We start from the raw sequence: 20,768 nt of genomic DNA, 5'->3' as shown, positions 1-20,768 counted from the left end.
AATTTAAGCTTCGCTCAAAACCTTTCGCTGAGAACAATTGAAACCACTTACATGACGGTGCTTTGCATACCAACAATATCTCGTACGAAGGTTGCAAACCACATCCCACTTGAATGTCGTTTTAATTTGTACTAAACGCACTTTAAACGCCAGACCGTGAATATGTAATGTTTGCAAAGCTAGTGCAAAACTTACTGTGGCATATACGACATAAAGTAGAACCCGATTTAGGAAAAAAAGAAAATAGTGAAAATGGTAGAAAGAAAAAAAAAACAAAATGAAACAAAACATTTAACGTGCCTCGAAACGAATATTTAATTTTTTTACTTACTGATTGTGATAAGAGAAATAAATTAATAAACAAATTGAAAGAGAATGGTAAAGTCACACCATGTGTAGTTTAATGTGACCGGCGAAGACCGTAGAGTGTTTGTAGGAACGTGATGGGGAAACGTTTATTAATCACACATATTTGACAGAGTTATGCAGATTAACCGAAAGCGAAGTCAAAAACAAATTAAAGAGCATAATAAAAATCTTAAAGAAGAAGCGCAGTAACTGTAGGATACAACTTAACTGTTTAACAGTCAAGGACAGATTAAACAAAAACTGTTAAACTAAAAAGCAAAACGTTGATGCATAGACTATTAAAGGGAAAGAGATGCACGGAAAGATACGACCGTCTTTGTTAGGAGTAGGCAAACGTCAACACCTGATGGACAACTGTACATTTGTCTTTTGACGGAGTTTTGCCGAAGCGGAATTTTCTAGAAACATTTAATTGTTATCAACCACAGCATGCAATAGCAAAATATTACATTATTGTACAACCGTTTTTAAAAATGCATTATGTATCTTGACCTTGACCTTTACAACATTCGACCTACAACAAATATCGTTTGATAACCTGTCACGCTCTCTTTCCCTGGCAAATCTTCACATATTACCAGTTGTTCTAGTTCGATTAGCCCTAATACTAAGCTAGTGAGAAAACTTTTACACTCGAGGTGATGCAACATTTCTCTCAAAAACACTCACACAAAACACTGTAAGAAAAAACAACAAACAAACTCAAGTTGAAAGACGTTATAAAAAGACGCTCCACTGAACGCTGTCTAACGGCCGTCGATGGTGGATAGTTGTTAGTAACCTAGCAACAGCAATCACGTGGGGGTGCTAGTGTTCGCGTGGAAACACGTTGTGATAAACAGAAAGGATAAAACTGATACCGTTTCTAGTGGAAAAAAAGAAAGTTTCAAGTGAAAAGCAAATTCCCTTGTGAGGAAAGAACCTTTCCCGAAGGGCTCCCTTTTCGACGAACCATGTTACATAAAATCAATTGGTAACCATTTTCTAATACGTCATAATCGGTTGTGATGGGGGACGAAGTCGATCTTCGGAAAGTGATGAACAATCGGGCAAAGGTTTGACACCGGATTTGACTTAAGGTTCCGTAAGAAAATGGTTGAGCCTTCTCGGGTTTACATAACAACTCCTGGGAATCTATTTTTACCGCATTTCGTGTTCCTTTTTCTCTTGCAAAAGTACCAAAATTCACGTAACACGGATGAACATAAGAAGATGATGGTGCAGAAACATTTCAACAAAAGCCCAACAATGGAGCCCACGGTGGAAATCGAAGCCGATGTAAATCCGGCTCGCCAAAGGCTCTCCCGGGGTGATGAGTTGTACATTTTTTCATCTTCATGGCTTTTTCATTGACCTTCCAACACCCCACCCACTGCTTCGCCTACACGACACGCGGGCCCCCATCCTACCCTTTTCGCAGGGAAATGGAAACTTTTGGCGAATGCAAAATTTTAATAATAAATGCCTTATCACCGCTGGCAATGCGGAATGCTTCGGAAAAGTGACGTCAACGATTGACGTTGGAAGATGATTAAAATCTCGTAGCCTACTTTGCAATCATCAACAATAAGAATCCGCTGAATAGCATCCTCTGGAAAGGTAAGCACATTCGGAGCAACGGTATTTCCTCTCGATTGGTCAATTTTTTCTATTATTGTGGGTTTTCCACGAATCATATGAGCGCGGGAGTGAAACGAATGGTGATTGCTGTTGTAGTTTTTAGTTGTAAGAACGACGATGGCGAAGGTGAATGCCATTTCCCTAGGGATGATAGATTAGTTTTCCTTGGGATAAACGACGGATTTAGCTTTACAACCTCGACGTGAGTTTCTACTTGCCTTTTCCTTTACGTTTTCAACCCTCTCCTTTTTCATCACATTTTTTAAATATTCTTTTGTAACTGCAGCACCGGGCAATGTTGTGTACTAGATAGTTTCTTTTGTCTGCGTGGTAGAACATATTTTCTTTCTCTATGTTTCACCGAAGGTTTTAATCCAAGCGTTGAAGGACATATCTGTTAGTGGTGCAGTGTAGCGAACAAAAATTCAAATGCAATCGATAGGTGTTGTCTAATTATTTTCAGGACATTAAGTTTGTTTTTATTCCCACAACAATAGGCTTAATTAGTTTGGGACAATTTACGTCCAGGACCCGATTTTGAATGTTATCCTATCAAATACTATAACCTACATCTAAGGTTTGAGTCAAAGCTAACCTTTCTGAGACATTACGAAAAGGGGTTCACTAAAGGAATTCAACGAAGGCAAAGAAAGGCACAAAACCTTCATACCGCACCTTCAAATGTACCGCATTAGAGTCGGTGACCAACGTTTAACGGATAAGCCTATATCCAGTGCAAAACAAAAAAGAAATTAAAACATGAAACAACACTAGCGTCTACTAACGAAAGTAACTCGTTAACCTATCACTAAGACAACAACCAACACTTTTCCTAAACTTAAACTTAAGCCCAACGGTAATAATCGCGATACGGAGAGGTGAGTTATAAACAATATAAAGTTGACAAAAGGTATCTAACTACTCCAACGTACCATTTCCATCCTAAGGGTTTATGAAACACTTCAAAACGTTCTATTGTAATGGATATGGTTTCGATTTTTTGTTAAAATGAAATTAATTCTATTGAAAATGAACAAAAACACGCGCATTCCTACAAGCAAATATAAATAACCTTTTTCTAAAAAAAAGGATTTCATCAGCCGGTAAATGTTTCGAAAGGTTTCCGTTTTCAACAGCTCTAATGGGGTGAATAATTTAAAAGAGAAGCCAAAACGTCTTAAACGATACTAGTTACTAAGGAAGCGACTACTTAACGAAACCCTTCGCTTGAAGTAAGCAGCATAAAACAGAAATCTCATGTACATTTTTCACCAAACAGCAGCAAACATCCTAAACGAAATGTGTAGATGAATGTGTGTGTACTTCGGTGGGCCATCTGTGCGGTGGCACCGGCGCGTGGTCGAAGGGTAACAATTACTGTTAGGATAATTTAATGCGTAAGAATTTACACACAAGAGTAGCAGCATACTACTATGCTACACAACTATGTGCGGAGGTACAGCAAGGGGAAAACATTGGAGTAAGTACGACAAGTACATTTGTGTGCGGAACGGGCGAATGTGTGTTATATTTTTTAGCAGTTGCTTTAAAAAAAACAATGAAGCACTAGGGAAGCAAACTAATTTAAAATAACAACAAACAGAGGGTCCGTGATTGGCCGTTGGCACTGAGGGAAAATTGTTAAAGATTGTAAAGATAGTTTAGAAGACGGGAAAGTGAAAACGAAAGGTAAATTTCATTTGTAGTTGAGAGGAACTGAGATCAGAATCGCATTTGCAAATTGCATTTCCACGAGTGGCTGGGGAGCTGAAATTCAAAGCTCTTCAATGTCGTCGAAAAAAAAACGCACCCTCTGAAGGAAAGATTAAAGAAAATGTTAGTAAAATGTTCCGCAAACGTTGGATAATAAAAATCGTGTTATCGAAAACAGAACCCATACTGGCAGCGATAGCATAGTTGTATATCCGATTGATTGAGCTCGTGCGGTAAAATAATGAGTTAAGGTAAGCATGAAGATAATTATTCCCTGAAACATGGCCGGGAAATTAATATTTAAGGTATCGTTTTCGCACTAATGAATGCAAAATCGTAGCCCTTTGCAGTTGCTTTTCAAACGGTCGCATCCCATCCCAAAAATGCCAATTAGAGCTCGCATCATTACTTCAGTTGGAATCATAGCAACCGCAAAAATAATTCTTCCGCTACTAAGATGTCAAAGTCTGAAAGGAAGCACTCACGACGGAAGATGTAAAGAAAGCAGATTATGAGCCTAATTGCGACCTGTGTTCTGTGTCATGAAAAGTTACCATACTGTGCATCGAATAGTGGAACATTGATACAACATCTGCGCTGCAAACATCCAGAGGAGGTTTTCGGCTATCCTAAGATATTCTCACGGGACATGATGCCACAGAGAAACATTCAGAGTGCTGGTCCGAAAAAAACAAATACTACGGAATCCCCGAACGCAAAATCCACCAATGTTGACAGTTTCGGTGAAGTAACGGCGACGGTTCATCAAACGAATGCAAAAGTTCATCAACGACAGGAAAGAAAAGTTGTCTACAAAACAACTGGTAGGTAAAACGTTCTTCGTGAAGCTCCTTTAGTTCTCCAACCTATCAAACATTATTTCCTTTCAGTAGCGGAATGGCATCCGGCCCGGTTTCGAGTGCACTGCCGGAACTGCAATGGACGCTTCTTTCCCACCGTTCGCATGGCCACTTCACGCGTTTCGCACAGCGCCTTCGCGGCTGCCTGCGTCCTGTCCTGCTGGCCGTTGTGCTTTCTGCCCTGTCTCTTCAACAGACCGACCAAGCACCATCTGCACTGCGCCAACTGTCACGCCTATCTTGGCCTGTACGATGCCCGCCGAGACTGTCTGGATGAAAAATCTCGTCCACGAACGAATTAATCCACCGGCGTATAACAGTGTAACGGAAGCACAGGTTTAAATTTGATTGGTTTGTATCTAGGGAGTACTAGCGCCATCTTTCGGAACTTTGGGGAAACTAAAATTTTAAGAATTGAAAATGTGGCAGTTGTGCTGCTTAGTCACTTTAGTATTTTGGTCTTTGCATAGATAAGCACTAATTTGAAGAAACAAATGTTATTAATCAAATCAACTAGACCTATTTCATCCTTTGTATACATTGTTTGAATTGCACCGGTATTTTCGCATCATAACCTTTATACTAGAGTTTAGTAACTAGGCCAAACGATTTAAATCAATAAAAAATCGAGGTTTTTATACCGATTTTTAATTTAAAAATATAGCCTAAACCAAATATAAAAAACAACTCTTATTGTTTAACATCATTAACAAATGTTAAGAGATGTAATTTGTTTTTATGTTTTTTTAGTCGAAGTCAAGTTTCTTGTAGGAGTTTTTAAATACCTAGATGAAGTTAAAATGTAAAATTTTATCACTATCCGGTCATCCGATATCGTTAATCTAATGAGAACTTTTTTTTTTTTTTTGTAAAATATAAACTATTTATTTTATAAATAGATAAGGTGTACAAACAAAACTTTCTTATACTCTATAATCACAAATACAGTGCACACTTAAGGACATTTACATCGATCGCAGCATCATTGTTTCCAATGATGTGGATGATGTAGTTTGCAAACAAACGAAGGACAACCTTCCGCTGCGCAATGCTTATATTCCCAAGCACTGGGAATCGGAGACACTCGAAGGACGACTGACACCCTGGAGCTTCATTCCTGATGCACTGCTGCAGCAGGTCCCAGGCGGCAATAACGCGAGTGCAGGAGGTGAACATGTGTTCCAGGGTGTCACACTCAACACAGAACATGCAGGAAGCCGAAGGCGTGCGTCCCATACGCATAAGCAGCTCTCCGTGCGGGATCTTGCCATTCGCAAGCAAATATAAGGTGGATCTTTGCTCCGCTGTTAGTTTGCTTCGGTGGATGTTGTTCCACACCTTTTTCCAGGTTGCCTTCGGATGGGACTGAATCTTGGCTGGGGGTAGTCTGTTCACTTGCAACCTGCGGAGGGCCTTGGTGGATAGCTGTGTTTTTACCGTACATGGAGTGTACGCCAGTTGCTGGACAACACTGCGAAGGCACGGATACGTAGACGGTATCAATGTAATATCTGGGGGGTTTCCCGCACACAAGATGTGTTGGGCTCCAAATGAGAGGCTCTGATGTTCTGCAACATAGCGGTTTGTGAGTAGGGCTGCTGTCATCACGGCTGGGATGTGTAGGTTTAAGCCACCACGGTCTCGTGGCAGGGCCAGCTGCTGGAGCGAGACACGTATACCCCCAGATCCGTTCCAGAGGAGAGACCCGATCAAACTTGTCACCTTGGCTATGTCCATTGCGCGAGGGCCACAGACTGACGCAACAAACCATAGCTTAGGGAGCAAGAATGAGTTGAGCAGCGTTACCTTTTGCAGCAGGTTTAGATCTCTCACCCTGTGCAGCCATACCAACTGACGAAAGTGATTGATAACAGTATCCCAATTGTGGCCCGCTGTTTCCCGGATACTGTTAGAGAACAGAATTCCAAGTAAACGGAGCCGTTCTACGGTGTGCAGCCATGGCAGGTTGATTCTGTTCTCGGTTGTCACCATTCCGATGTCCAGAGCCGTGGTTTTAAGGACGTTTAACCTCGCTCCAGAAGTGACTCCAAAGGCCTCAATTGCTGCTCTCACCCGCTCGATTGTGGAAGGGGAAGTACTCACCACGGAGACGTCGTCAGCATACGCGTTGATCAGGTCGTCCTGATCGCAGCATATATCTTCGAGTCTCTTGATGAGGGGGTGAAGGTAGAGGATGAACAGGTGCATTGACAAGGGATCTCCTTGTCGCACGGAACGTTGGATGGGAAAGGCAGGTGATAGGGATCCATTTACAATGACACGGGACGAAGATTGCTCACCAATTTTCCTCAAAAGCCGCACTAATGCGGGATTAAACCCTAATGAATCCATCGTTCCAAACAGGAAGCCCCTGTCAACACGGTCAAACGCCTGCGAGAGATCGAAAGAGACGAGTTTTGCACACTTCTTTTTCCGTTTGAGTTCGAATATTCTCTCCTTAACAGAGAGCACAGCTTGGAAGATATTGCAGGGTTTATTGCTACACTTCTGCGACGGTGAAATGATTTGCCACCTAGCAATAATCTTCTCGAGCCGCTGCTTCAGAATTCTGGAAAGCAGCTTGTAGTCAGTGTTAAGCAGAGAGATCGGACGGTACGAAGATAGTGTGCACCCATCTCCCCTTTTCCTCGCAAGCACTATGACCCCATCGACAAAGGCCGCCGGGAAACGACCGTTGAGAGCATCGTTGAGAATCAATATGATTTCTCTCCAAATTATCCCAAACGTTCGCTGATAAAATTCAATCGGAATTCCATCCGGCCCAGGAGACTTTCGAGGTTTCGATTTTTCAATTGCATGAAGGACATCACCGTAGGTGATCTCATCCATGCAATCGTTGTTGATTTCGCAATCTTCGGGGATTACACGATGACAGGCAAAAGTATCGTCAACGTTTGTTGTCTCGTCGGTGTATAACTCCCTGTAGTACGTATGTATATAGTCTGTCAGTTGTTTAGGAGAGTCCAAAACAACGTTGTTGTCACACGTAAGTCTGGTGATCACGGTGCGCTCCCGCCTTCGTTTCTCAAGCTGAAAGGTGGAGAGGTTTTCCCCACACACCCTTGTTTCGTTAATCCGTGTAAAGTCCTCAGAGAAACGCCTCTGAAGGAGTAGCATTTCTCCTTTTATACGGTTGATATTGACCAACTCGATCGGATTGGAAAGATACCGACCGTATGAGGACTCTAACTTCGCATAGAGAATGTTATGCTGCAAGCGGAACATGGAGTATTTTTCATTCGTTTTCCATCGGAAGAACGATTTTATTTTTGGTTTGGCGAAATGAATCCACCATTCCATCCAGGAGCCAAAGCTCCTTCGCTGTTTTGTCCAATAGTTCCACTTACATCTAAACTCCTCCATGTTTTCGGCTGTCAAGATATGTGGCCGAAGTTGCCAGTATCCATTTTGCCGCATGCGAGGTATGTTTGGAAGGCAGATGCGCACCGTGAGCGCCTTATGGTCCGAGAAAGACAATACGTGCATGTCTGTTGCACGCAGTTGATCCTTCATGTCCTTAGAGACGTAGCAGCGATCGATGCGAGAGCCCGAACCACGTGTGATGTGAGAGAACTCTACAAAGTTTCCTTTGAGAGCCTCCCAGCTGTCACACAACTGCATACTGTCAACAAAGTTTTGCAAAGTGAGACTCGTATTCCCCATACCCGTGGCGTCCTTGGACTTCAGCACGCAGTTGAAGTCCCCTGCAAGGATGACCGGTCCCGGTGCATTCCGCAGGTAGTACGCCAACGAGCGGTTGAAAAAGAGTTCCCGCTCAGCTCTGTTTTGACTTCCCGAAGGAGCGTAAATGTTGCATAGCGTGGAAGAATTCTCAAGCCGGACGCAGATTAGTCGTGAGTCCAAGCTACGCTCGACGTGAGAAAATTTTAGGTTCACCCGCAAGGCGATCGCTGTACCTCTCCTTGTGTGGTCAATGTTTGTTACAACATTGTACCCAGGGAGCACTAAGTCTTTGACAGAAACTTCTTGTAGGAAGATTATGTCTGTGTCAAGAGTACGTATGAAAGTTCGTAGTGCATCTAGTTTGGTGGAATTGGATATCGCATTGATGTTTATCGATGCGATCGTCACTGATGTCATCAACTCATCCATTTCCACCAAACTACTATGCGTCCACTTCCATTACCCCAGTCGGTTTCGCTGCCGTGGCATTGGTCTTTTTGGGAGGACGACCTGGCTTACGCTTGATCGGTTCCTCCCCAGACTTGCACGACACGTCGCTGTCCGTCTGTTCGTCCGTCTTTCTCTTACCTGCCACTGTTTGCCAGGAAAGGGATGAAGGTGTAGCGGAAGGTGAAGGGACACGAGGGGCTTTGAACGTCGATGAGGCATCGGCGTCCACCTGAAGTCCGGCGTTGTCCATCTTGGTGCTGGTCGATGCTGCCGGTACGGTCAACGCACTTGCCCGGATGAAAGATGCTACTGCCGGGACGGTCCGTGTACTAGCCGCAACGCTAGTGGCCTGCATCGGGATGATCGTTGCTGGTGCGCCTATTGTCAGACTCGAAGCACCGGCCGGTGCGCTCGCCGCGACGGTCGATGTGCTCGCCGCGACGGTCGATGTGCTCGTCGGGACTGTCGGTGCGCGGACGGCCGGTGCGCTCTCCGGGACGGTCGATGCGGGCGCCGGGATGATCGGTGTGCTCGATGGGATGAGCATTGTGCTTGCCGGAACGGTCGGTGTGCTCACCGGGTCGGTCGGTGCACGGACGGTTTGTGTGCTCGCCCGGGGGACTGTTGCTGGAGCAGGGTTTTCGGTGCCATTCTGCACCGCTGAGGCATACGACAGCCTCTCGTTGACGCTCGTCTTCTGAGCCACCAGTTTCCTGCCTTGGGTGCAGGTCATCCCATGGTGTGCAGCAAGACGGCATGTTCGACACGTTTGCTGCTGTCCCCGGTATGTTATCAGCGTCTCTTCCCCTCCAATCGAGACGTATGACGGCACCGGCTTAGACAAGACCGCTGTGACGTAGCGGTATCCGTCAGGGATTCCGGCACACGGGTATGGCTTCGCCCATACTCCGGCTCGGATTGACCGGACTTCTCCGTAGCGAGCAAAGAAATCCGTAATGCATCTGTCCGTGATGTCCTCGGACAGGTCGTGGATTTTGATGACCACGGAATTGTCGACCATTACGATCGGGATCGGGAATTTCTTCCTGTCGCATTCGAGAGAATGCTTGCCGTCGTTCTCCTCGACGGTTCTTAGAGCAAGGCTCTGGTCCTTCACTCGGATGTGAAGGAAGTGGGATGCCGGCTTCGTCCGGATTGAAACGATTGAAGAGCTGCTTAGAAGCAGCTTGGTCATGGCGAGGGTTGTGGCCTCCATCAAGGACGGCCTTTTGGGGAGCTTCGAGAAATCCACCCGCAGGGTGCTTCTCGAAGCAGCCATGATGTGGCTTGCTTTTGCACTTTTTTTAACACTCTGTTTTGGTAAAAGTGCGTCCGATCGCAACGAGTCTCGGAGAGGAACTAATAAATATAGATTTAATGAAATCAAAGCGAACACCGATTTGAAGATTGTGTTATACAAACACAAACATCTCTGAAATCAATTGATCTTACTCAGTCGCCGTTTCTCACTCGTTTCTCATCGCATTGCACATTAAAATCGCACATACGACTACGGTACATAATTCTAGTGCACTCAAAATTATCGCATGCGTTTGACGGGCTGCCCCACGATTTGCCGGTTTGCGATAGAGTGTGTGGGAAAATCGAAAATCGCTCATGCAATCCGATCACCGACGGTCCGGCAAGTTCTTTGCTTTCCTTAAATCACGAACTAGATCTAACCATAATTCGGCCCAAGGCTGGTCATTGCTCGTGTGCAAAGCGTAATCCATCGTGGACCCCGTCGGAAAAGGGACGCACACAGCCACGCAGGCTTTACTAGCCCGAGAGACTTCAACGTCACCGAACGAAACGAACCGATAATTTAACTCAGACTATCGTCGGTTGATACATTGCAGTTTAGTCGCGAAAGAGCTGGGAAAGAGGACAAAAAAAATTATAAACGACGACGAGGTATGTGCATATTTATATTTTTAGCTCGTTAACCTGGTGACTTTTGTTTTTAATTCTAGCTATTTTTAACTTGATTTATCGACAATTAGTTTCATCTCATTCTACATACTTAGCGTCTAGAATAAATAAACTAGCATCAACTCATTAGAAGACGGTATGTTACTGGCCGTGTCGCATATCGGTTGGTTACTTCTCTTGTGCGAAAACCACTATACGACCCTCAACACCGGCACCGTTGAAAACGAAAGTGCAAGTGCACGTTGCCCCGCCGTTTTTGGAGCGACCGGGAAAACCGGTCTTGTCTTGCGAGCAAAACCACCGCTCGGAAACCCGTTACAGAATCCAACCAGTTGCCGTATTTGCGAGGGGTACCGGAGAGATGGAGTATTGACCGATGGCTTCACTGGTGGTTTCCTTTTCTTTCCACTGGCCTATGCAAACGCGCTACGGCGCAGCTGTTGACAATCTGCTGACCTCGGCCAGATGCAGCTCGCTAGCACGTACGACCGATGCAACCGATTATGCAACACGATGCAGCGGCGTCAAGATCAATTCGACTGCCCGTAACGATCGCCACGGTCAGCGTCGTGAGTGGCATCAATCTACTTATCGGATTGAGGCCTCGAGGCGCTGGTTAGGGTGCACCAATCTCGGCTAATCTAATCGTCATTAGCTACAGGCTTCTGACGTATTTAACGGTAGAAGAAGAGGAAAGAATATGTCTAGAAGTAGTGTCTAACGGGGGCTCTTTTTGACGAAGCTTATCCAACCAGCGTTTATCCCTTTGGCCGCGTCAGCAAATACGTCTAGCGCGCACGTAATAAAATGAGAAAATTGTTGAGATTATAACCATATTTTTTGCTGATCCAAACAAATTTCAACATTTAGCAAGCAGGGTTCTGAAAAAAAACCGTTTCCTTTTGCTAAAATGATTTTTAAAAGGCCCACAATTAAATTACCCCATTTGAGGGACACAATTTCATGGAGGTTTAACCACTTGATGACTACATTAAAATTTGGCATGTTTTAATAGTATAATACAAAGTGGTAAAATCCGTTTCAATTACCAGCAAAACGCCAAAACAATTCTCAAATGCCCTTGACTCGTCAAAGGGCACTTGTTTAGAAGAGGTAAATAAGTACTGAACAGAACGAAATAAAACCAGACAACACAATGCAAGTGGCGGTGTTGCAGGAAATAAAAACCACCAAAACACCAAAGAGCATAAAAAATTACCATTATTTCATACCGAATTACCGTGTTTGATTTTGGGTTGGGGAGCAAAAAAAACGACTCCAAACAAGAATGGACGGATCACGATCAACCAGCTTTTATGACGCACACAAATCGAGCCAAGCGATCGTAAAAATAAAAATATCATCTTGTGGATTGAAAACGGGACAAAAAAATGGTGCTGAATGATGGCCCTCCCAAGGGATAGCCCTAACATTTTCCCTACGTCCACCAAGTAAGTAGAGTGAAATGAGTAATGAGATCGAAGCTGCTTGATGGATGGGCAATGGCGCGAGACGGGGCCGTACTTGAAAGGCCCCTCTCCTCTCTCTTCTTTCTATCACTTCTTCTTCCTCTAACACTGACGTCAATGTAAGGCCACTCGATGCACGTGTTCTCTAGTGTTGATGAAACAGCCGAAGTGCAAGCGTCGGCATTCTGAATCAAAACTCTATACGGTGAATTTTGTCCCGTCAACTAAAGGCTTATTTACCACACTATTACACTATGGGAATAAAAAATAAATGTAAAGAATGAAATGATTCACATCACGAAACACGCGTCAGGCAACGACACTCATCGTCTCAGGCTTATCAGCTTGTAGTGTTAAGCTACCATCGAGCAATAAGCACTCTTGATAAGGCATTCGATGATGAAGCAGACGAATAGCTTGCGGTCCGGTATGTCCCTGGAAGTGTATTCTAAACAACGCGGCCCGCGGATTGTTTATGATCTACCATAGCCAAACGCCAGCGAACCTTGAACTGATGCGCTACATTTTGTGGCTGGTGATAAAGCATCTGAGACTAGCTTTTGCAAATGGTATGCCGCTTTTTAGATGCCTGCTTTGCCTGGAATAATCAGCTATGTTTTTGTTTTATTTGGTCACCGCTTCTAGGAATCGTGAGGCAGATTATAATTTTACTAGCTACTCTAAAAGTTTGCATGAAATCATTTTAACGGAAATGAAGTAGGCTGATAGATTAAAACACCATACGCTTTTTGCAAAGTGTGAAACCAAAAAATCACACTCCAAACAACACACCTTAATAACATACCCACGTTTGATAGCTTGCATGTCACGGTAGCATAAAACAGTGATAATAATCGTCCAGGGGACTTTTACGAATATTACGTTTGCTGGTAATTTGCGCGACTGGTACGCCACGTTGCACGGGCGTATCGATTTCTGTTGCCATTGAACCTAGCACGAAGTGGAAATAGTTTTTCCTATGACTATATACATGTATACTGCAACGAACGAAATGTTTTCCCAGTGCATTAATACCCGGTGTAAAGTTGTTATCTTTCTTATCAAACCACCCCCCCCATCCGAGGAGCCTTCGTTCGAGTGTAGTTTTAAGCCGACTCTCCTGCATCACCCCGTGTCCACAATAGTCGAGTGTCGTTTTATTCAAACACTACCATACAGCCGCATTATATGTACATTGGCGATAACAAACCTTTTTTTCCTACTTCAAAACCCCTATAACAATTATACATTCGTGGCACATTGTTATTCCACTCGGATGAGGGAAGGTTAAATGAAAGTAACCATCGGTAAACCGGGAGTCCCTGGGTCGAGTCGTTTTTTTTACTTATGATAAAAATTTTTTGATTTTTTTTTACTAATTTGGTGCGACTTAAAAAATATTTCTCATGTTTGTTTTCTCAAAAAACGGTCACAATATATAGTCTAACTATTTCTTTCTAATTGCGAAGTTTGGCAAACGACGACCAAATAATTTATAAATAGTCAATTTTGTGTGTTAATTTGAGTTTTACAACACTAAACTTAAGCACGCCATAAAGTTATAAACTATCTCTCAAAATGGATTTTAAAATTCTTTAAAATATATCCCTATGATACGCAATTTTCAACCTTATAGATAGGTCTGAAATAGTGCGTTAAGATTCAATGAAAGTAACGATAGAAACAAGTAAACTACATTACAACACTATGGTTGTTTTGTGAAAATTTTAAGATTAAATTGAAAACTTTTCCATCCAGAACGATTAAATCTCTAAGGAGGAAATTTATACTAAATTTGTGCTAATTTCAATCATTCATCGAAGGAACTAAATAAAAATAGAGTAGCTGGCAAACCACCCCTAAAAATCGTGAAAGAAATAGGAATTAATTCCTCCCATCTTAAGACACACCATTGCGGTCTACCCAACTGTGCCCCATTGTGAGCCGACACCGGCACCACTACCAACGCACGGCCAACCGGCCCCCCCATTTGGTGGTGGTGGTGGTCAAGTTCCACACATCAGGTACTTCAGCGTCGACGGATGCGGCGCGGCGTCAGTAAACGCCGAACATTCAACCGCGCCAGACGACGAAAGTTAGCGTGTGCAAAAACCCTCCCTACCGATAACCGGGGGTGAAAAACAGGCCGAGTACGCCCAGTGGACGGAAAACGGAAGTGTGCAACCCCGTGCGCACCCTCGCAGTGCAACAGGTACGAGTCGTGACTGAATCTCCGGTGCATGGAAAAACTCGCAAACACAAACTCGGCCGAAGCATTTCAAACAACCCCGTTGGAGAGACAGCAGAGAAAAGGGAAAGTGAACCCTCGCCCGGCAACCGAACCGGTGCACCCGGAACGTGACGTTTAGTTTTTCCCGTTTCGCCAAAAACCCGGGGGTGGTGAAAGTGGCCGGTCGTGTGGCTGTGAGTGTGTTTGTGAAGTTTCGATTGTTGTGCATGTGCAAGAAAGACAGTTCGTTTAGATTTTCCACCAGCCTGAAATTGAATTCTCCATAGCCCAACCCCTTTTTCTAGCGTTGGTAACGTTTCGACCAACGATATGAATTTAAGTCATTTAAACTTTCCGATGAGTGTATGCGAAAGGAAATTCCATCGTTCATCTCAAGTGTTTGAACAAGTGTTTTGTTCTTCGCGGTTCACCTAAGTGCACAACTCCTGTGTGTTTGACGAGTGTGTTGGTTAGGCCGAACATAAACACGCATAAAAATAGACTCTCGTTTTCTGCGGAAAATCTAAGTGGAGGAAAACTCAAAATCAACCCCCATTTGGTTTCCGGCGTCCGCAAATGCTCTTTTCACTTATCCTTCTATTTTATAAATAGATCCTAAGCAATGGTTAAAAAAACCGACGGTTGAATAAATTTTACCTTTTCTTTCTTGATTATAGAATATTTTATAATTTGTTTGTGAGTTCCAAGTGAGCCACACACGCACACGCCTAGTCGACACGATGCATTCCGGTGGAAAAGGTGCCGAAGCGGAGGGACTCACCCAGCCGCCATACCCTCCCCAGTCAGCACCCTACCCGGGCCAGGTGCCCCCACCGATGGCCTCCGGTTACCCTCATCCGCAGCCACCGAACTATGCGCATCCAGCGCCCCCGCCACCCTACGATGCCAACTCCAACGTGATCCCACCACCACAGGTCGCTCCGACGACGTACGTGCAAGGTAAGATGCTCACCATTTGCCCCCTTGTCGGGTTCGGTTTTCGTGGAGTAAGCAATTTTTTTTCTCTCCTTCGCCAGTCGTCACCCGGCCTCAGGTGGGTCCCGATCCGGCCTCGATGGTGTGCCCGTCCTGCACCAAGCACGTGGTGACCCGGCTGGACTACGAAACCTCGACCAAAACGCACATCGCCGCCGGACTGCTCTGTCTGTTCATGTAAGTATTGCTCCGCTTGGGACCCCCGTGTGCAATTTTCTCGCCATACTCTTCTGATCCCTTCCCCCAAGTTCATCGAACTTCATTCAGTTCCGGCTTGGAGAGGGTAATGTTTGAAGACAAAAAAAACAAACCGGATTCACAAAATACACCGTCTTGCAGGAAGCGAGAAAAAAACCCAACCCCCATTCTTCGACAGCGATCAGTCGATATTTTTATTGACACTTACGTTCTAACCGGCCGCCATTCGGTTGACAAATATTTCACCGAATGGCGCAAAAAAAACGGTGCCGGGCTGTGAGGGGTGGCGGATCTAACGCTGACCGGTCTCGCGTCTGTCACGGTCGCAACCAGCAAACCGGTTGAAGGGAACTCAATGAACTGAAGCTCGAACAAGTTCTTTGGCCGAAGGGTTTTGTGACTTAGACAACGGTGTGTGTCAATTTGTATCAGTTGAATGTTTCTAAGGGATAGAGGTGGAATGTATTTCATACGAAAGTAGAAGACACAATGAGATAAATTTAAAACATTAAAATTGTATATCAATACAAACGCCTCAGTGATGGTAAACGATAATTTTCTAACCTGTTTATTTTCTGGGGAAATTTTATTTGATACGCACGTGTAAAATAAACCTTGCTGTGACTAATCCCTCTAATGGCCGTCTCGTTAGCAAACAAGATCGACCGGAGCGGCTGTGTTTGCGTAAACTGGCTTTTCCGCTTTGGAGCGACCAGAACGGCCCATAAACGTAGGTCTAGGAAGAAACGGCCTGCCCAACATCCAACACGACCATCGGTTTGATAAATAAACATCTTCACTCGTGCGAATAGCACCTCGTTCCTGCTCTTCTTCGTTTTATGTCTGCGATAGTGCGTCATTTGTTTTGCAATTTGCACTCGAACTGTTGGCGCATTTGCAGCTTTCGAGCTGCGGTTCGGATTCTAAGAGTTTTTCCAGCGATAACACGCGAAACACTCGACAACCGGAAGAGTCGCCAGTGCGAGCCTGTTTATTACTAACCATTATCTGCCATGGGGATTTTCAGTTATAACGCTTTTTTAAATTACGTGACACTCGCCAGTTCTAAACCGACACGGAAATGCAGCGTCGTGAATAGACGCCCGATTTGGTACTTCCGTGACACATCTTCCACGAATGCATCATTTTCGTCCCAAATGTCGGGAATATTCAACGACTGCATTTAAAAAATATTACATCAATTTGTGAAACGAACAAATTTTCCATTTCTTCCCGCGAATCTCCATGCAGAAATGGCTTTGTGCCACCGTTATCTTATCTTATCGAATTCGTGCGCGTGTTTTATTTGACGATCGCAATGGATGCAAACAATACAACGGGCGCTACATAGTGGCAGCCACAGCAAAACATCCGCCGACCGAGGGAAATAAGTCGGCGACGGTTGGAAAGGAAAACCGTCCTCCTTCCTTCATCGCCCACACAATCGGGTCCATTTACAATTCGATTCGTTTCCATTCGGGAATCGTGCTGAGTGCTGTCGTGCTATCTATCACCCACCGAGGTTGAAGGCGATAGAAAAGATAACACACACACACAGACACATATGGTTGCATTCTTTATGTGGCCCTTTGTTAAATGGAATGGCCCATACCAGGTTGGGGAAAATGGCGAATAACGGTTCGACACGAGGGTTTGGGGTCGGATAAAAGCAACGGTTGGGAAAGCCTCATTAAATGGAGAGAAAAAAAACTTCCCGGCCTGTCTATCCTGATGGCCCCCATCAATCAGCCAGTATTGCACCAAACAACGCCAAGACCCCTAATCGGATGGCTGATGGATTATGGTGCGGAAATGACACGCTGTGCGGGGAAATGGGTCTGCGGCTCGAATGTCATCAAGGGTTGGCACAAGGTTGCCCAAATCGACAGCTGATGTGATTGGACACCGGTTTTCTTTTTTTTTACTGTGTAACTCAAATTGTGTCTGTGTTTATTAAATGGAAAACCATACCGATAATACATTACTAGGTGTTGCTAACGGCACAAGACCGGTGGGCAACTAATGGCCACACGTTAGCATATGATGTTTGTTTCAAAACGTTCTTTTATCGATCGAGCGGACTTTTCAATTTGCAAAACGCATTCAAACATTGAAACATGTTTTTATGGAATTTTTAAAAGAGAGCCAATTTAAAAGATTCATTTCTCAGATTTGATCCTATCCATTAAGACAATAACATACAGTTTCCGGTAACGATGTTTGTTGATCAAACTAAATGTTTACTTTTGGTGAAGAAACTTCTCCGCCTACATGGATTAGGATTGAATATTTGCAGGACCTACCTATAAATACCTCTGCTTTTACTAAGAAAATGGGATTGAAAAATTGAAAATTAAAAATTGGGATAAAGTTCTGAAATGTTCATCGATTACTTTAGTTTACTTCAAGAATATTGGAGTAACATTCAGTAGAATACATTTGATAATATTCTTTTCGAATGATTCTTTATGTGTGACGGTTATAATACATGTTTGGAGCAACAATATGCTCGGGGTAGAAAATAAAACGAAAAACGAACGAATCGCTCAATCAGCGGTCGGCAAAACGATCTTGATGAAACTCGTACCGACTCTAAAACAAAGAAACTCTCTCTTCGCTCAACATGCTGCCAAATGGGGCAGTATCAACATATGGACATCTGGCAATGGCATCATAAGTCGCCCATTCACGAGGACGATCTCGCAACATTGTACCCTCCGACGACATCATTGATCATAAATTTACCATTTCCCTTGGATTCTTTGTTCCGCAGATGCTGGCCATGCTTCTGGATCCCGTACGTGATCGACTCGTGCAAGAACGCCAACCACTACTGTCCGAACTGCGGTGCCTACATCGGAACGTACCGCGGTTAGGAGTCCAACAACGCAACCGATTTCTTACATTTTTTTTTTTTTTTGTGCGGAAGCTGCAGATCGTCAGACTATTATATTACGTTTTAAAATACTATGATCATATTCGTACTACAGCCGGCTCGTGCCGGCATTTTGTGATGTAACTACTTACCCTCCCGCTCTGCCATCGATGAATGATGCCATGTATTTAGAGGGGTAGGGAAAGGTTTCCATAAAAATACCCCCGAGAGGCCTTCAATGTGTACATGTTCAGAGTTTACCGTTATCGGAGACGCGATGGAGAAAGCGAAAGAAAGCCAGTGTGAATGAGATGCACGAGAAATGAATATGGTTGTGAGTGTATGCGTGTATGTATGTATGCGTAAGAGTGGACCTTTTTTTGAGAGGTAACGATCATTATTGTTATTACTATTACTATTATGTAGTGAACTGTATGGACATTCATCACGCGTGAAAGTTGCATAATAAATGTATTTACATACCAAACCATTCAATTTCTGCGTGGCACGTTGTCCTCGTTACCCATTTCCTTGCTTTCAGGGAAGGGCAACCCAAGACTTACTGGTTGGCCATGATGCGTATCCGAACCGAACAAATATGTCAACTAATCCAGGCAATAGCTAAAATAACTCACTTCGTTACCTCAGCTTGCTGTAAAACATTAATATATTGGAAGGCCTGTCATATTTCACCAAGTTGACCGTATCAATAATTCGTAGCATCATTCGTTAACGCCTTTCTTAATTGATATTTAGTAAATATCAATTTACTTTAAATATTATTTACTAAATACATTGTTGGACCGATTGATTATGCATCGATATTGATGGAACCCTACAAAAGCTCCTCGAAGCGGTTTGTGTCTGGACTAAATCATTAGTATATCGGTAAGAATTCATATCACATTAATAAAATATGGAAAATATATGTTTTTGGGTAAAATTCTGCATTTATTGAAGCTTCTACAAATCTATTAATATTTATGACAGTTTTAAAAAATGTTATTCGTTTCTCATTTCAAACGTTGATAATGTTACATCTGAAGTGACTTCATTTATTTCTAAGTAATCAATACGAAACATACGGATTCAACCGAAAAGATAATAAAACTGAATCAAATTTCTTGTATTAGTCGTAAACTTTTATTTGATTCTTCCTATGCTAATTTAATTTCATGCTGGTTATTCCGGAAACCGGTTTCGTTCACACTCGCTTGCTTATTGATCTGCGTGGTGCGACGGTAATCGGCCGGCTTTCCTTACTGATAAGCAGTTCGCGCAATCTTATCGGCAAAGTTTGTCGCAATTTCATTCGGATTTGCACCATATTTTGTGCTGGGTTTTTTGCCACCTCTACATGTTCGTCCCTTATCGCAATTAGCGCAAATCAGGAAATAAAAACGGAGCACACACAGCCACACACACAACACAAACAAAACCACTGGGATGGTTGGTCCTTCTTCTACTTCCTGTAGGTGCCAATGAACGAGCCGCAGTTCGGACAGTAGTGGTTCGCATCGCGACAGGCTGTCGAGCAGTAGGGCACGAAGGCGCAGGGCCAGCAGAGGAACAGGCACAGCAGGCCGGCGCACAGGTGCGTCTTGGTGGTGGTTTCATACTCCATCCTCGTCACTACCGTGGCCCTGCAGGAAGGGCAGCTGATGGTGGTTGGGTCCGGTCCGACTTGAGGGCTTGTGATGATCACCGTCGTCTCTGCAAGATGGATATTAAAACCATACAGAATAAGTAATCCAGTTAACGCACGACCGTTGTGGCCGATAAACGAGTATTCTTCAGGGTCCAAAGAAGTCCCTATAACGAGGAGACCGACAAGTCTCTAATGGTTAGATAGTTAGATCTTTGGGAAACCCGCCTGTACGAGCAGATCGGCCGTTCCACGTCCACTTGTCGTAGGGTGGAAGAGTTGGAAATTAGCGAACGCCACCACACCAAAGGACAGGACGCCACCGGAACAAACACACAGAACGGAACTTCTCCTCTTCAGCTACTCCGATGCAGACGAAACGCAATGGAAACGGAACTTACGCAACGATGGCGGTTCCTGGGTGTGGAAGTTAGCGGATTTGAATTGGTCAGCTGTCGGTTGTTGCTGGTGTGGATAGCGGCCGGCCGGTGCTGAACCGTCGATCTGGTCGTACGACGGTGGGTCTGCTATGGAGGCGCCACGGTCCAAAGGGGGTTAGTAACGATGGATCGTTATACGACGCCGACTTCTCGTGGCTGTACTCACCCATAGCGATGCTTTTTGTTGGTTGAAGTTCTGTGAGCTGAAGGTTAACCTAGGAAAATCCCCAGACACTGACCACTAGATATATTGAGCTGGATACCTA

The 20,768-nt window shown here is 44.1% G+C and overlaps 3 protein-coding genes across 3 annotated transcripts; 2 read left to right on the top strand and 1 right to left on the bottom strand.

The window, feature by feature from the left end:
- The first annotated feature begins 4,213 nt into the window (after window positions 1-4,213).
- On the top strand, window positions 4,214-4,864 carry LOC131264185 (uncharacterized). Its single transcript, XM_058266472.1, has 2 exons — window positions 4,214-4,526; window positions 4,593-4,864. Exons 1-2 carry the CDS (start codon window positions 4,214-4,216, stop codon window positions 4,862-4,864), a joined length of 585 nt encoding a protein of 194 aa, XP_058122455.1.
- Window positions 4,865-14,287: 9,423 nt separating this feature from the next.
- On the top strand, window positions 14,288-18,912 carry LOC131263411 (lipopolysaccharide-induced tumor necrosis factor-alpha factor homolog). Its single transcript, XM_058265608.1, has 4 exons — window positions 14,288-14,330; window positions 15,026-15,308; window positions 15,386-15,521; window positions 18,316-18,912. The coding sequence occupies exons 2-4, from the start codon at window positions 15,089-15,091 to the stop codon at window positions 18,416-18,418; spliced, it is 459 nt and encodes a 152-aa protein (XP_058121591.1). The 5' UTR covers window positions 14,288-14,330; window positions 15,026-15,088; the 3' UTR covers window positions 18,419-18,912.
- A 643-nt stretch (window positions 18,913-19,555) lies between these two features.
- Window positions 19,556-20,768, bottom strand: LOC131265458 (lipopolysaccharide-induced tumor necrosis factor-alpha factor homolog). Its single transcript, XM_058267723.1, has 2 exons — window positions 20,669-20,768; window positions 19,556-20,130 (listed from the first exon to the last, which is right to left on the bottom strand). Exons 1-2 carry the CDS (start codon window positions 20,670-20,672, stop codon window positions 19,880-19,882), a joined length of 255 nt encoding a protein of 84 aa, XP_058123706.1. The 5' UTR covers window positions 20,673-20,768; the 3' UTR covers window positions 19,556-19,879.

The sequence above is a fragment of the Anopheles coustani genome, chromosome 2 (genome assembly GCF_943734705.1).
Source record: "Anopheles coustani chromosome 2, idAnoCousDA_361_x.2, whole genome shotgun sequence".
NCBI classification, from domain to species: Eukaryota; Metazoa; Arthropoda; class Insecta; order Diptera; family Culicidae; genus Anopheles; species Anopheles coustani.
Note: the sequence above shows the minus strand (reverse complement) of the source record. Positions and strands in the feature narration are given on the sequence as shown.